This window comes from Colobus angolensis, unplaced genomic scaffold (genome assembly GCF_000951035.1).
Source record: "Colobus angolensis palliatus isolate OR3802 unplaced genomic scaffold, Cang.pa_1.0 Scaffold141, whole genome shotgun sequence".
Taxonomy (NCBI): Eukaryota; Metazoa; Chordata; class Mammalia; order Primates; family Cercopithecidae; genus Colobus; species Colobus angolensis.
The window spans coordinates 1,359,123-1,377,092 of NW_012114500.1; the positions used below are offsets into that span (position 1 = coordinate 1,359,123).

The following is a 17,970-nucleotide window of genomic DNA, read 5'->3' on the forward strand; positions in this document are numbered from 1 at the left end:
ATATCCTCTGAGGGAATGCAGAAATGCTGACATAGATGAGGAGTCATTGGTAGCTTTAATGGTAAAGGATAAGGGATTTTCTTTGTACTTCTGTTTTCTCTGTAATGTACCAGGCAGTGTAATCATGCAGAGAGATCAGAAGGCTAGAGGAAAAAGGAGAAGGTATAAAATAATCTTTTGATACAGGGAAAGTACATATTGCCCATTCAGGATTTGTGGTTATTATTTTAAGGTAGCATCAATCAGCATAATTGTTACTAATTGTTTTATATATATATAATTGTTATATATATAAAACTATATATATAATTATATATATAACTGTGTTATATATAACTATATATATAATTATAGATATATAGCTATATATAATTGTTTTATATATATATAATTGTTATATATATAAAACTATATATATAATTATATATATAACTGTGTTATATATAACTATATATATAATTATAGATATATAGCTATATATAATTGTTTTATATATATATAAGACTATATATATATATAGTTTCTCTTCTTCACAATAAACTACAAGGTGAGTATCATCTTCCTTTCCCTAGATAAAATTGAGGCTCACCTTAGGTCCGAAGGCTAGTGGCTGAATCAGGATTCTAATCCACTTTACTCTGACTCTAAAGGTCATGTTCTTTCTACTGTACCACACTGCCCTTTTCATCTGTAACTACAGTTTCCTCCCATTTTTTAATTGGTAAAATGAAAGCCAGTTTCTACAGGAATTATTCTTTAGTTTGTGTTTTAAGATAACTGCAGTCATGTACTTGTACTGCTACATATGGAAGTAGGAGAAATCTTTTCAATCAGGTTATTTCATTAACAGTAGAACTCACCTTAGGCCTCATCCATGAGGATGCCATGTAGAAAAAATGTGGAGGGATATCTGGCTAAAACAGCTATGTTGTCAGAATCCAAAAAGGGGAAGAAAAAGCATACCTTGATCTTTTTCCCCAATAAAAGTGGTTTTTAAAGAAGGCACAGTAGATATTATCTCAATTTCCCATCAACTGTTGTGGAGTTTATAGAAAAAAAATGAGTACATTCATCAAATTCCAACAAAAAATAAATAGTTTTGATAGATATAAGATCAACATTTTCTTAACTTCCCAAGTAGATTATGTAAAATTCAGAATCTCCGAACTGAAAAAGATCTTAATGTGCATTTGGCCCAGCCTTCTGTCTGTTGCAAAATCTCCTCTATGACATCAAGTTGGTATTACAGCTTCTTGACCATTTCCGGAGATAGGTAGTTAACACACTCCCAGAGAAGCTTCCCTCTTTATTTGTAAACTGCTGTAATTGTTATAAAGATCTTTTCACATTGAACTTTTTTCTTTTAACTTCTGGTTGTTGATCTTAGTTCCACTCCTCCAGATCAATATAGAGATGCGGAACAATAGCAGTGATTTGGGTATCTGCCTTTTTCCTGATCTTCAGGGAATACATCTAATGTTTCATCCTTATTTTCTGTACATTTTTGGTAGTTAGCCTGTATTAAGTTAAGGAAGTGTCCTTCTAATAGTTTTTTTCCAAGTCATAAATAGGTGTTGGACTTTATGAAGTGATCGTTACTGTAAATTTCCCTGTGGGGCACACTCTCAGGTGTGTCCTACATATTTTGATATGTGTTTGTTTATATTTCCCAAATACTTGTCATGGTACCTGGCACATAATTAGTACTCAAGAGTATTTATTTATTTATTTATTCAAACATCCTCCTTTCCTTTTTTTAAACTGGAGAATAGAATCCATGTTTACTGATATATTGCATAATAACTTAAATAGAAGGGAGTACTTAATTTGATTATGATGTTAATATCTCTCCTTTGTATTTCAGGTACAGCAGCTGCAAGGAGTTTACAGTTTACAGGAACAGCACTTCTGGACTTTATGTTCTGACGTTTATGTTGGGACCTTGAAATTAATAGTAGCACCTGATGCTGATGCTAGGTGGATTTTAAGCCAAACACATAATATTTTTACTCAGGTATGTCTTTTTTACTAACTTCTTTTTAAGGGTCTTGAAATTTTTTGTCACTATTAGTTTTAAAAATATTTACAAGGCCAAGGTGAGAGGATGGCTTGAGGCTAGGATTTCTAGATTAGTGTGGGCAACATGGTGAGACCCCATCTCTACAAAACGTAAAATTAGCTGGGCATGGTGGCATGTGCCTATAGTCCCAGCTGCTTGGGAGGCTGTGGCAGGAGGGTTGCTGGAACCCAAGAGTTTGAGACTGCAGTGATTATGATCCAGTTGCACTCTAGCCTGGGCCACAGAGCAAGACCCTGTCTCAAAAAAAAAAAAAAAAAAAAGCTATTTAACATAATAAACATATACACTACTAAACTATAAGGTAAATATAAAACCATATTTTTTTTCCAACCACAGAGTCAAGTTTGGGAAATACCTATTTTAGTTAATACTCTTCAGGAATAGGAAGATAGTTCCTATATGCTCATCATTGTACTTATTTGAGTTCCTTCAAGAAAAAGTATATTATCCTTTACTGCACATTTCTTAGAAGATACATTAGGTACTATCTGAAGCCAAGAATTCTAAACCAGTGTTTGGAATAAGAATAAGTGGCTATAGCTAAAAGCAGACTGTTAACTCTTTTGTGTAACAGCAAGACTATGATCACCTACTGAGTGATTTAATAATTTTATATGCTGTTGAGTTTTTCTTAATAGTGCATTTGGAATCATGAATTAGTGCATGGTCTACAACCAGATTCTTTCAGTTAAGGCTCGTGCCGTCATGAGTTAACATAGCTATGTGACTGACAATTAAAGACTGATTACTATGGTATGCATTGTGTATATATTGGGAGAATAAGAAGGTCTTGTCAGTAACATCTAAGAAAGAGGTAGAGAGAATATAAATTCTTGTCTCAGTCTAGTTTGTTAGAAACGTTTGGCAAAAAAACCTAGACATTGATACCACTGTCAGAATCATCTAACATAGCGGTCCCTAACTGTTTTGGCAACAGGGACTGGCTTTGTGGAAGACAATTTTTCCGTGAACGGGGATTGAAGGTGGTGGTAGGAGGGATGGTTTTAGGATGAAACTGTTCCACCTCAGATCATTAGGCATTAGATTCTCATAAAGAGCACACAGCCTAGATCCCTCACATGTGCAGTTCACAGTAGGGTTCGCGCTCCTATGAGAATCTAATGCCACAGTTCACCCACCACTCACCACTGTGAGTGGCCTTGTTCCTAACAGACCATGGACCAGTACTGGCCTGTGGCCTGGGGGTTAGGGACCCTTGATCTAACACATAGATCTAATGAAGAAACAGGTTCCACGTGTTAAAAATCTGTGATTGAAACTGCCATTATGTTTCTCCTGGTGTGATACCATGGGGAATACAGAACATGACCTATGTAGTACTCCTACCAAAAACGTTTAACTTCAATCTAACCATGGGCAAACATCCAGACAGATACAGCTTGTGAGAGCCTCAACAGCATATAAATCCAAGGCTGTTAACTTGGATTATTTTAAAAGAGTCAGTATCATGAAAGGAGAAAAAGGTAGGGGATAATTCTAGATTAGAGGAAACTTCACAATTAAGTGCAATGTGTGGTATTTGATTGGGTCTTGGACTGGGGAAAAAAAGCAACCACAAAGGAAAGGGCTGCATAATCAAGGAAATTTGATTATAGACTGTAGTAGTTCATTTAACTGTATGAGTGGTTAAATTTCTTGGATGTGATAATGGTATTGTATTTATAGAAGACTGTTCTTAATTCTTAGGAGATACATGTTGAAGGATTTAATGGCAAAATATCCAGATGTTTAATTTTCAAATGTTTTGGTAAAATTAAAAAATTGCATATAAATATATATGTAGAGAGATGAAGCAAACTGGCAAAATATTAACAATTGGTAAATATAGCTGAAGGGTTCACAGGTATTTATTGTACTATTATTTTGACTTTAAATTTTTTCAAAATAGGCTAGGCATGGTGGCTCACACCTGTAATCGCAGCGCTTTGGGAGGCCAAGGTGGGCAGATCACCTGAGGTCAGGAGTTCAAGATCAGACTCACCAAAATAGTGAAACCCTATGTCTACTAAAAATACAAAAATTAGCCGGGTATAGTGGTGCCTGCCTATAATCCCAGCCACTCGGGAGGTTGAGGCAGGAGAATTGCTTGAAACTAGGAGGCAGACGTTGCAGTGAGCTGAGAGCACGCCATTGCATCCCAGCCTGGGTGACAGAGCGACACTCTATCTCAAAAAAAAATTTTTTTTCCAAAATAAAAAGAAAAATAGAAACCTTGGTGGCACCTCATTGCCATCCAGATAAAGCCCAGACTTTCTGGCGTGAACCAACTGACTTTTAAAGTCTGTCTCCTGCTTTTCATTGCCATGTACTTTATACTCCAAACCCATTAGACTGTTTACTTTTCTGTGTGGGACAAAAATCCTACTCTAACTTGAAGATCTAATGCAATTGGTACTTTCTCTCTGAAGCCTTAAGTGTCCCACAAAGCAAAATTACTTTATTCTATGTCATACATATCACATTGTACAACTTGTATGCAGGTTCCTACCAGCTGTCATGATTTTGCATTCCCAGTGCTTAGAAGAGTATATGTGTATAATGAATTTGTTGTATAAACGGATTTTAAAAACTGTATTTGATTAAAGCCATCTTTATATATGCTAAGTATGGAAAAATATTGTTGGGTTCCCATTGGTCTTTTTTAACCACAAGCTCAAAAATATCTTAATGAGATCTAAAATATATCTTTCTGATGAAGAGAAATGTGTCATTAGGTCCTTTGGGAATAAATTGATGAAATAATCTTATGTATAATTAGGATTTACTTCAGTGCTAATCTTATGTGTAATTAAGACATGCACTACTACAAAACAATATGCTGATACCACTTATTTCAGAATTTTAACAACTAGGTGTCTTTCTTAACAGACACTGTAAGTCTGTCTCATGATCTTCATAATGAAGCATGCAAGACCTTCACAATGTGTCTGAATCCTTCGTATACCTTCTACATGTTTCGGGGACAACAAGATAACCAGGCTAGCAGTAATGTTTCTTTTCACTGATGTTTCCAGATTATTTTTCCCTCCTTTACCTTGAATTTTCTCCTAGATACGCCATGTCGTTTCACCCTCATAGTGTGAGCTTCTGTTGAGCTCTAGGACACCCCATACTCTCCTAGGACTTTGGCACTTACTCACAATTTGTCCTCTAAAAAGGAATGCAATTTCTAGTTTTAGAAATGTGCAAGCAGCTGTGTCGAGGCTTAGGAACTGCTGAAGTTGCCATTCAAGTAAGTGGAAGGAGGTTCTTCTGGTAACTTTAGAAATGTTGGCTTTAAAAATGACTGAAATTGAAAGTTTATTCAGCTGCTTCTTTGGTTTTGGAAACTGCATTTGAGCTTTGAATATTTTAAGCCCTGAAAAAATATTTTAAGCCTTTTTATCACCTAATGATTTTAAAATTGTTTTACGATCACTGCTTTAGTTTTGACGTATGCAAATTGAAATTTTCATGAATTTATTTTCCTTTTCTGTGTATACCCTAGTAATGCATGATCCTTATGCAATTAGTATATGCCAGGGCTTGCAGGAGCATTTTTATTTTATGGGATGAAATTTAAATTTTAAAAAAAATTTAATCTTAAATTACATCTTATAAATTTTACTTATCAAAAATAACAAAACTCAAATTGCTCCCTTTTTGATCACACAGATGCTTCAGGTGTATTTCTTATAGACAGATTTAAAATATTGGTGGCCTTAGTTCCAAAAGACCAAAAAGAAGGATTTTTTCAATAATGTATAGCTTTTGGTTTATTACATTTTTAGGTATCTTTCTTATAGCCAGTCTTAAATTAGAATGTAAGTGATAGTTTTTGGTTAAAAATTGTTTTGTTAAAACTTCTATGAGGGTAACTTTAAACTGAGAAGACCAATATCTAAAAGTTGAAGAATTGTAACTTTCTATTTTGTTAATAAAACTATAGCTTTGTGACTATATCTTAGGCATTAGCCTTTTTAATTTCATTTTCCAGAGTTACCAATTAATCTTTAACTGCTAAAGAAGTTGGTTGCTGTACGTGAATATAAACTATGCAAGTGCATTGCTAAAAGCCACTTAGTACTTAGATTGCTTTGGGATTAAGTGACAATACAGTTTGTAAAGTACCAGGTTTTCTGCTGGCATAGAAAAAGTCCTTTCCCTTTTCTTCTGCTTGCACCAATTTTTTTTAATAAGTTATCATTTGGGAATTGATAAAATGGAAAGTTTATGTTTTGTGTTTCATGTACAAACAGGAAAAGAAAATGGGATACTAGATTAGGAAGGCAATTAACATCTTATGTTTTAAACTGGCCAATAGTATTTGTTAATTTTTTAAAATAACACACTTCACAATCATAACTGTAATCCCCAAAATTTTAACATACTTCTTTTTGTTAGAAATAATGTTTGAAGAAAATGTATTAAAGAAACATCTAGAAATATGTTTGAAGAAAAGTCTAGAATATGCTTGGGGTTTATTACCATTCTCAGTTCCACAAAACACAAAAGACGGTCTCGCCTAATACATATTTATTCCTCGATAGAACTTCTACCTTTATTTCTTCTGTCTTTTCTACTCTTCTGCCTTTCTCCCTTGTGCCTAATAAGTCCTAAGCCCCCAACTTCCTGCTTCAGCTTTTTGTGCTCTATTCTGTGTCCTCAAAATAGAAGTTAACACTGATACTCAGGAAGGAACCAAAAAGCCTCCTCACAAGCCCAAGTAAGAGTGCCCCAAGTTTCAGAAACTTTCTGCCTCCGTTAACTCTCCTAGGATCATAATCCCTTCCTGTGGCTCATCTAACCTTGCTTTGTCTGCTTGAGGGAGGGGGTAGGAAGTAGGAGAAGGTGGATTACTATTTTTCCACTTTTCCTTTTCTTTTTTTTTTCTTTTAAACTTTTGGTCAAGAGCTCTAATGTTTCCTAAGTATTGATTTTGGTTGCCTGCTCTGCAGTTTTTCCTTATCCATCTTCCTATTATCTTTCTTCATCATTTGTACTTGAAGTCCACCAGAATCTGACCTCCTTTGGAAGTTGGAGAGAACAGCCTCAGGTTGTGAGGCCAACAGATCCCTAGATTTATTGTTTTTAAGTAATCCACATGACTTAAGTGTTCACTGGTTGATGAACAGTGGTGGAAATAATAACAGCATCAGCAGCTAGCATTTATTAAGAGCTCATCATGTGCCAAGTACTATGATCAGTACCTAACATATTAAATGAGCCTCAAAAGACAATTTATAGAAAAAGAAACCCACACTCAAGTTACTGTTATTGACTTGTAATTTAGTCACAGTTACTCATTATTTTGCTAACTCTGAAATGATTTAGGTTTCACAAGGAAGAGTAAGGCAATTTTTCAAGACTTCATTTTAAAGGGATAAAGATGAATATATGTTCAGTCGAAATAATTTTCTGTAGTCATATTCCTGTTTATTTTTCTAAATTTTTTACTTCTGATTTGTTATCCTTTCTACAACAATAAATATGTATTGAAAATATTCTAAGCCTATGGCACCAGGTTAACATTTATTTTCTTAGGAGCATAAAAGTGTTCAAAATAACTAGGTGCCTTTCCCATTTATAAAAATATTGACTGGAGTATGGTTTGTACATTATTCTCAGGATATGCAATGAGTACTATATGGTTTTCACATTTTAAGGACCTGTCAGCCAGCCTCTGGCTCCTGGTCCCATTCTAGCGGTAGAATTTATGATGGACCTAAGCAGTGTTATTATCTGTTGGAGTGTCTGTCATGTCTTTGTGATGTGAACAAACTATAGAAAACTTAGTTTGCATTCAGGGAGTAAGTGACTTACCATAGGATTCTTCCACTTTTCTCTTTACTTTGAAGGAAACTGGAAGAGGAAAATGAGAATCTGTAAAACTTGAAGCTGTCCTCATCAGGCCAGATGGATAAAGCAAAATGACTTTTTTTTTTTTTTTTTTTTTTAGACTTATCTTTTTTTGAAAGCTGTAAGCGTTTAGGGGAAGGATATCAGCTTGAGTAATTAACTCATGATTATGCAAAGATAATTTATCTAGCCTCTTTGTTTTTCCTTTCTTTTTGATTGCCTTGGGCTACTTCATTTTTTATTACCATCTTCTCTGTGTTAGGGCTAGGAGTAAGGAAAATGACAGACAATAAAAAGAGCCCAACTTATTTTGCCCATTTTACTTTACCTAACAATGTTGTTGAAAAATAAAATAAATTAAGACAATTTATTTGAACAATATTTGTTTCCTTTTATGGTTTGATATATAAGAATTTTTAAAGAGTTTCTAAGTACAGTCATTTTAGGTGTCATCTGGATAATGTCAGATCATATAATTGTAATCAATCATAATTTGTAATAGCCTTTTATAAGTGCCTGGTATATAGCAAGGATTTATTGAATATCTGTCAAATATTGGATGAATATGTAACAATTGTGTGAGATTAGTAGGGTTGGTGTTTATCAACGCTTTTAAAATGAGAAAAAATGAAGTTTGATTTTAATTTGTAACTCAAGAACGTACAGATACTAAATTCTGTCTTTTTTCTGCCACATCGTCTTAACTGAGGAGAAGATACTATTAAATATATGTTTCTTAAATTTGAGTAACAGCTTTAACTTTCCACAGGAAGGCCTTTTATTTAAAAAAAAAAAGAAAAAGAAAAAAAAAGAAGCACCAGCAAAATTAAAATATGTTTCTTTTGCTGGCAAGCTTCTAGAGCCTGTCAAGCCTTTTATCCATTCGAGTAGTTCCTGAATCCTTTCAAGCACTTAGTATTGTACAGAGCCCTCCTACCTGAATTCTAGAAAAACAGTCAAGCTAGAAAACAGTGCTTTGAGGAGTCCAGAAATTACTGTGAGAAGGTAATGCTAATAGATTTTTTCCCTGCTCTGGTTTTTTCCTATTAAATATTCCAATTTACCTTTTATTCTGTGGTACTGAGAAAAAAGGGCTTATTGTGACTGATGGGTTCCTTTAATTAAAAATAGATCATTTTGGGTTGAAAGAAGGAAATTAGTGGAATTTCAGTTAATTCAACAAATACTTATTGATCACTTACTGTATGCTGGCTCCCACTTGAGGTTCTAGGAGTCAGCAATGTAAAAAAGAAGACCAAATCCTTTATCTCGGAGAGATTATATTATAGTGAGAGGTCAATAAACAATAAAAACCTTGAATAAGTTGTATAATACATCACAAGGTGGTAAGTGTATTGGGAGTGAGTGCTGAGGTATTTACTAGCTCTTGTACCAAGCTTTATTTTTTTCTTTAGCCTTTGGGTATTTCAGTTTTCAGAGAGAAGGAAGAACTAGCAAAGGAGACTGAGAAAGACTGATAAGTGAGGTAAAAGGGCAGGCAGTGAACATTCTCTAGAAGCCAAAAGGGAAAATATACATATATATATGTTTAGTAGGCGGGAGTGACCATCTGTATTCTCGCTGATAGGTGAAGTAGGAAGAAGAGGCCTGAGAATTGGTATTATTAATGTGAGCAATGTGGACGTGACCTGGACAAACAGTTTTGGGGAAGTGTTGGGAAGCAAAAGATTGGTTGAAATGAGTTCAAGAGAGAAGTGAGAAAAAGGATTGTAGACAGCAAATATGGATAACTCTTTTGAGGCTTTTTCTGTAAAGAAGAGTGGAGATTGGGAGCCCAGAAGGAGACATAGGGCTAAGTAAAGGTTTTTTTTGTTTTGTTTTGTTTTTGTTTTTGTTTTAAATAGCTTTAGGGGGTACAGGTGCAGTTTTGTTACTAGGATATATTGCATAATAGTGAAGTTTGGGCTTTTAGTGCAACTGTCACCTGAATAGTGTACATTGTACCCAAAAGATAATTTCTCATGAGGTTTTTTCAAAGCTAGAAACAGCTACAGTGTGTTTGTATGCTAATAGAAGTGATCCAGTTGAGAGGGAGTAAATTGATAATACAGAGAATTTAGAGAGCAGTATCCTTGAGGAGCAAGTTCATATCCAAAACAGAAGAGAGGACTTGGAGTGCAAAATAATTCCAATAGATAGTTATACTTGCTAGATTGTTTACTAATCATTTATCATAGGAGGATTTAGACAGGGTTGATGTATGAATTTCAGCTAGGAGCCAACCAGTCAAGCACCATGGTGCCCTCTAACAGAGTAATTGTAGAAAGGGAACTGCATTTTTCTAAGTATCGCCTGGATATCTGGATAGGGTGTGTGACTGTTAACATGGCTCTTTTGTTGTTGTTGTTGTTGTTTTGTAGTGGTAAATGGAGATTCTTTTTTGTAGCTCATGAATATATTTGTTTCTGAAATAATTCTTTTTTTTTTTTTTTAAAGTGAGATTGTAAAAGAAAAGAATTACTTTCCTGAAATGTGTAGGGTGTTATTAGCTTGTTTGATTTTCTAACTTTTTTTTTTTTTTTTTTTACTTTTCAGGCTGGAGTGAGGCAGCTCTATGTACAGATTGACTTTGCAGCCATGTAGTGAATGGAAAGAAATTATGCACCTTTTATGGACCAAATTTTTCTGGTACTGTACGATCCAAAACATTGTGCCCAGCTTTTTAAAAGAGAGAAATTATCACTACAACTCCCGAGCACTAAGTAGACTGGGTAGAGTCAGCCGTTTATGCTCTGTGGGGAGTTCACAGCTAAGCGATCAGATTTAAGAGGATATCTCCTGGACTTTTGGTCTTTTCTTTTGTGCTCTTTCCTCCAAATCTTTTTGACTTCTGAGGTTTTTGGTTTAGGGTGTTGATTTGTCCTTTTTTCTTTCTTTTTTTGTTTTTGGTTTTTGTTTGTTTGTTTGTTTGTTTTCATGTTGAATGCCCACACCATCATCCTCTCATCCCAGCCAGTAAGAATTTCAGATTGTGGGCCTCCAGTCTTCTGGAAGCTGCTGGAAACCACTGCTTTCATTCCCACAAAACCAGTATTACTTTTTTTTTTTTTTTTTAAAAAAGAAAGAAATTGGAAATCTGTTCTATAAGTAATGTCACAATTGTTGACGTTCTTCAGTATAATCATGTTTGTAAAATTGTTTGTACCTTGCAAACTTATGAACCAAACCATATTGGGTTTTCAAAGTGCCTTTGTATTCGAAAATGTATTTGCCAGCATAGAAATGTACCATCAAAAGTCATGTATGGTTTATTTTTATCTTGTATTTTTTGAGATGGAGTCTCGCTCTGTCACCAGGCTGGAGTGCAGTGGCGTGATCTCAGCTCACTGTAACCTCCACCTCCTGGGTTTAAGCTATTCTCCTGCCTCAGCCTCCTGAGTAGCTGGGACTATGGACATGTGCCACCACACCCAGATAATTTTTGTATTTTTAGTAGAGACGAGGTTTCACCATGTTGGCCAGGATGGTCTCAATCTCTTGACCTCGTGATCTGCCCGCCTCAGCCTCCCAAAGTGCTGCGATTACAGGCATGAGCCACCATGCCCGGCTATGTTTTTTTGTTTTTTTTTTTAATGGATATTCTGTAATCTATACAAAGCAAGACTATTGCCAGTAATGTATACAAATTGTCTTTTTGTGTACTTCCAGCATAGGTTTGGATATATGAACATTTTTCTTTGATTGTTTTATCTTATCAGAAAATAAAAGCTGTTAATTTGCTTTTTAAAACAAATTTAATTATCACATATTAAATTACTTCATGGACTGTGTTTTCAAAACTTTGCAAATTCATCTGTTACACAGAAAATTTTAACTTAAAACATCTGCTGAATTTCAAATTTCTGTAAAAGCTACTGTATCTGTGATAAACTTCCCTATATCTTTCCTTGCCATTTCTATGGATTTTATAATTAAAGAAAAAGGCATTGGAGACTGAAGGCAGAAATGATTGTGACAGTGCTGTTTGGCTTTTTCATTCTTCAAATGCCAAGTCATCCACTTTGTTTTCCTGTTTAGGCTTTGCACAAATACAATTGCTTTCAGGAATCCTAAAGCAGCATTTTATTGAGTTTGAATTATTAAAGGTACAGAGGAAATGTGGTGATGTAGAACTTTTCCTAACACAGGTATCTAGGAAGTAAGTACTAAGTTGATTTTCTAGGTTCTTATATATCTGAAAAATAAAATTGCAATTTGAGATAAGTGCTTGAACACTATACTTAAGTATTCTCTGTGTTTTATGAATAATGATCTGATTTTCCCATCATACTTCATTTTACAATACGTATTCCCTTTTAACTTTAAAAAAATTGTAAATGTGGGAGAAAAAACCCTGCAGGATGGATATGATGATTAAGAATGTAGATCAATAAGCAGAAATCCCTGTTGATTCTAAGTTTCAGAGTGTCTTTTCCCGTATTTCTGACCTACATCTATAAACTACTCTCTATTAGGAGAACTAGACTACTTTCTTCATTCTTTTCTAAACTGCTGCAGATTGCCATGAAGTCTATCAAGTCTCTTTTCTGCAGGCAAAGTAGTATTTTCTAAACATGTTTGCTTACTGCCAGGTGGTTTGAAAGCTATGATTTACTGCAGTAGTATGTGCTTAAAACAACTGTTGAGGTCTTTTAAGAGGGAAAGTTCAAAAGGAAGTGACCTGATAATGGTACTGGTTTTTCTACAAATATAAGTAGTCATTTAGAAGTTTGCAACTACCACCAAGTCTGAGAGAACTCTGGGATATTTTGTGGGTTTTGGCATATTAGATAGAGAAAATGACAGATCTAGATGAAGGGAGATTTTGGATGTGTGCCTTTAAAAACTGAGTATGTATAACTACTAATATTTCACATATGGAGATATTTGAAGACCCAAGTCTGCCTTTCACAGAGCTCTCCATTCCAAGTTTAGTTTTTGTCAAAATATGAATCATTTTATTTGTACTATCAGTACACAAATGCATGAGTATGTTTATATAGTGCTAGACTGATGTGAATTTGCATTTGTTAAATGATATTGCCAGCTCATATCAGTTAGCAAGTCAGCATTAACATTTATGCTTTAATTAAATGCCAGTATACCTATGTGTGCAGCAGTAAAAAATTAGTGAGAAAAAGCAACTTTTTTGTCACTCTTAGGAAACATTTTGTCTTATTAGTGCTCTTGGCACATGTGTATTACTAAAGTTGGTAATTCCAATGAGAAATGCTACCTGATTATTGTTATAAAATTAATTTACAATATCCCTGATGTTGGGCTAACTCTAACAAAAACAAAAACAAAAACCCCGTATCTGAATATAACTTTGCCAATGTTTTTAAAATTCAAAATATTCTCTGGACAACAAATTTGTATTGCTCAGGGACAGTTTACCTTGCCTGGTAAACCTTCCCAAATAGAAATATAGCTATACTAGCTTTGGTTTTTTGGGGGTTTTAGATGGAATTTCACTCTTGTTGCCCAGGCTGGAGTGCATTAGCGCAATCTCAGCTCACTGCAACTTCTGCCTCCCGGGTTCAAGTGATTCTCCTGTCTTAGCCCCCTGAGTAACTGGGATTACATGCACCCACCACCACGCCTGGCTAATTTTTGTATTTTTAGCAGAGACAGGGTTTTACCATGTTGGCCAGGCTGGTCTTGAACTCGTGACCTCAGGTCATCCTCCTGCCTCGGCCTCCCAAAGTGCTGGGATTACAGGCATGAGCCACCGAGCTCAGCCACTAGCTTTGGTTTTTTAAACACAGATTATATTCCTCAAGATGAAGGGCTTAACATATCTACAGCTTCCTCAGTTTGCTAACTCCCCATGCGTCTTTGTGAAGGACAGTATCTAGTTTATCTGTAGGTCAGTGTTCTTGTGCTGTCATTTCCCTTATATCTAGAATTTGTCAGCATTCCTGAAAACCTACACATGTGTATCAGTAACCAAAATGCTATGACTTTTTTGCACCTTTGTACAGCAGCCAAATCATGAACTCAAAATGTATTTGATCACAGTTCTGTAATATTTTTACCTACCTACTATGGAATAATCAGTTTTTACAGAGATTATTAATATGGTAGAACCCTGTTATGTAATGCCAAAATTTAAGAACCATATTTACATTGCTTAACGTAGAATTTTACATCTAAGCAAGGACTGGCCTTAGAAGCAGTCTAGTTCTACCTCTCATTTTACAGATGAGAAAACCGAAGCCCAGAAAAGCTCTCATTTGCTCAAAGTCACAGATATCATTAGTGGCAAAGCCAAAAAGATTCAGATCTTCTGACTGAAAGTTGAGAGTTCTTTATACTCTATTATGCTGCCTCTCCAGTGTAATATTTGCCTTTCTGTAAATGGGATTAAATATGATTTGTAAATAGGACATCTAACCTCCTTTTTTTGGTACATTAAGGCACTTTATAAATGGACTTTTATTGTCTCATTTTTCATATATAATTATTTCCATGATATTCTTTATGGAAGATATTGTAATTAATTTTAACTTTTTTACTCTTATAAAGCCAGTTCCTGACATTTTAAAAAATGATATCTGTAAAATGGATCCTTTTATGAGTGAATTTTTCTGTTAATTGCCCCAGGCTAAATCCATTGTAAGGATTGCTTAGTTTCTTTATTTTGTTTATGTTCTCTGAACTGGTATTTTTTTTATAAGCCAGGCTAATTCACAGGTCATTCCATTTCAGTCTTGTCATGTTGGCTTCCAGTCACTGGAAAAGCTTTTGCATTTTAAAGATTTTTAGAGCCATGCAAAACTGGGCATTAAATGTTGCATAAAACAAATCTTTTAATTAAGGTAAAATGTTGAAGTCTTAACCAGAATTCTAAATACTAAATTCTAACTCTTCATAAAAGCATGACCTTTGGAAAGTTAAATTTTTTTTTTTCCTTTCATCACCATCTTTGAAACAAATTATTTTCCAATTCATAAGAACTTTGGTTAAAAAATAAATAAATAAAAGGAAATTATATTTTGTTTGGACATTCATTGGAAGGCTTGTTGAAGACATGATCCCCCAGAAGCCTTAGTGACCCACATCTCAACCAGAGACTCAAGATAGCCTCAGATACAATGAAAGATTATGAATCCAAAAAAAAAAAAAAAAAGAGAGAGAGAGAGAAAAGGAGCAGAGAAGGACAGTTCTATTTAAAGCCAAATGGATGTGAGTCTGACCAGGGTGTCTTTGGTTTGTATTTCCTAACTGCAGATTACACAGAAGGCAAGGTTAGTAAGTATTTATGTGCCAGGCGCTAAGTGTGGTCTTCATGTTATTACATTTACGCCTCAAATTTCTACAAAGGAATAATTTTGCATGATTTTATGATTGACAGAGCATTTTCAAATCTCCTCTAATTCTCATAACTTCTCTGTGAGGAAGGGATTTGTATCCTTTTTACAGATGAGGAAGCTGTTTGGAGATAATTTAAGTGACCTGCCTGGGGAATATAGCCAGTAGTAGAGCACTGATTAATCAGGTGCTGACATCTGCTCTGCTTTGTGTATGTCATTCAGCAGTGCTTCAAAGATCCAAGAAGTTGTAGCAGATCTCAATAGACTCTCCTGTAAAATTAGTGAACAATCACCATGACAAAATGGGTATGGGGGAACAGTCATTGTACATTATTCAGACTCATTCCTTCTTCCAGTGCCCTTATGCTTATTTCCTACCTTTACCATTGGTCTTAAACTGTGCAGGCTAAAAAGAGGAACCAGAACTCCCTTAAGCACTTTTAAGACTATTTAAAAAATGGAGTTTTGTTGGCATTGCAGAGTAAGCTGCTTAAGGGACTAAATCAAAAGATAGTACCCTCTGTGGCTGTATGAAGAGAGAAACTGAACTTCTACCCGGGAGACCTTAATTTAGTTTATTAGGGAATTATGTTCCCCAAAAGTACAAGTAATTTTGTACTGCAGGAGAGGGATAAGTAGATTTGATTTACATTACATTTTGTGCATACCTTTCAAAACTAAGAAATATGTTTCATAAATAGTAGTAATCTATGCTTAAACTTAACTTTTAATGTTGACTTCTTACAACAGCCTTGAAAATTATTTGTAATTTTCATCATGATGTTGGAAAGCTTATAATAAAGAATATCTTTCTCTTATGCATTCTTTTATCCTCATGGATTTACATGCTCAGTAAATGGTTAACTAGTGAACATTTTAGATAGTTGTGTCAAAAGTAAGAGTTAGGGATAGGTAAAACCAGTAATTTACTGTTTTTTACAGAAGACATCTCAGCATTTCTTTGGCATTTTTGCACAAATAAATGACTATATATTCACCTTGACCATTTTTTTTAAGTAGCCCTGTGAGCTGCTCATTCTTTTTCATATACAGTGGAAGTATAAAGATGTTATCCATTTTACAAATTGTTGGATCGGAATTTGACAGAATTGGGACTGTGGAACCTGGGTCACTTGAATTTTCTGTATTTTGTATGGCCAAGTCAGGAACCAGACAGTCTCCATAGTCTCCTTTGTTTTTATGGAAAATTGCCATATTCACATATTTCATTTATCCTGATGTATTGTCATCCAAAACGAAAGAGGTCTTTCTTGAAGGTACTTTAAAGACAACACTACATGTATTCAATTACTGATTTAAATATTTCCAGAATTATTTTTTACCTTTCTCTTTTTCCCCTCAAACACATTTTAGTAGCACCTCCCTCTATTTCTTCGCTGATTTTTCATTGTTATTTCCATTATAGAACTTCTACTTTATACTAACGGAAAATTTTTTTATTTTGAATTTTAATATTTGAATTTTGTTTATGTATCACATATTGTGCTACAGTTAGCCTCAATGAAAATTCTATTTTGAACTAGACATCCTGTCAATAGTTTGTCAAGTAACTTCATTGCTTCCCTTAATAGCAATTCAGTGAAATTTTTTCCCAAGTGATATTCCCCCCAACTTTGTGAGTTTGATAAACAGAATGAGTCTTTTATATTGGAAATACTGTGAATGGAAAATTGCCAAATCCCTTCTTAGTATATTTTAAACACCCCTACAACACTTTACCTCCCTGCCTTCAGTGGTGTTTAAACATATGGCCAAGTTAGAATTTGGGTTTGATTCCTTTGGTGAAGACTATGGCATCAAAACATTTCTTAAAATGTTTGACTACAAGGCTAAGTTATAAAGTTATAATGTCAACTTTAAAAGACTATGTTGTGATTTGGTTTGAATATGCTGAAGTGAGCAATTATGATTTGCCCAAGTGCAATACAACAAATCTACAATGTATATGTCACATTTTCTACTTGAACTCATTCATGTATATATTTTGTTAAACTTCATATGTATTTAAAAAGAATCATGAACTGTATCAAAATTCTTTCAATAAAATTTCTGTTTAAAAATCTCTACCTGAATTGTGTCTATCAATCAATCAGTTTGATGAACTGAAATGAACACTGCGAATCTTACAGGTATTGGAATAGATTCTAGAGGACTTAAGGAATGAAAGGCAAAGAAGGATTCTCAGAGCCAAGAAATGGCAGAACTCATTAGGAGAGAAGAGATGGTAGGAGATTGAAAGTTTCTCTACATTGTGAACAGCCTCATTGTGGCTCTTAGTCAGCATTTGACCTCATAAACATGTTTCAAAGTATTTACTTCCAGATATTTCCATCACTCCCAAATTGTTCTCTCATCTCAGTTTCTATGGATGACTTAGTATTATATGACGTGAAAACCAAAGCATCTGATGTGAGCCTCCATTATCCTTCCAAATTTTTCCCTCTAATTAGAAGCAATTCCTTTTTAAAATAACTTCTTCCACAATATCTCAGGCACCACTCATGTCACCTTCCTTCTCAAATGTCTTCTTACCAAAGCAGCTTCTTTACTATCAATCTCTGCCATACTTCAAGGCTTTATCCTCAGCATGTCTGCTGTCAGATTCCTTGTGTGTGGTCTACATTTGCTGCTTCTACCTCCTTTCTAACCATTTCCATAGCTTCTAGTAGTATAGCTTCACTCCTCCCTATCTTG

At 34.6% G+C, this 17,970-nt stretch overlaps 1 protein-coding gene across 1 annotated transcript in view; it reads left to right on the forward strand.

Moving 5' to 3' along the window:
* The window catches only part of SLC30A7 (solute carrier family 30 (zinc transporter), member 7), a 92,888-nt gene extending 75,546 nt beyond the window's left edge, over window positions 1–17,342 (forward strand). The window contains exons 10-12 of the mRNA XM_011935201.1: window positions 1,865–2,014; window positions 10,496–10,588; window positions 10,913–17,342. Of these exons, the coding sequence (XP_011790591.1) occupies window positions 1,865–2,014; window positions 10,496–10,543 (198 nt within the window). The 3' untranslated portion in view covers window positions 10,544–10,588; window positions 10,913–17,342. The remainder of the gene's footprint in view (window positions 1–1,864; window positions 2,015–10,495; window positions 10,589–10,912) is intronic.
* Window positions 17,343–17,970: the final 628 nt, after the last annotated feature.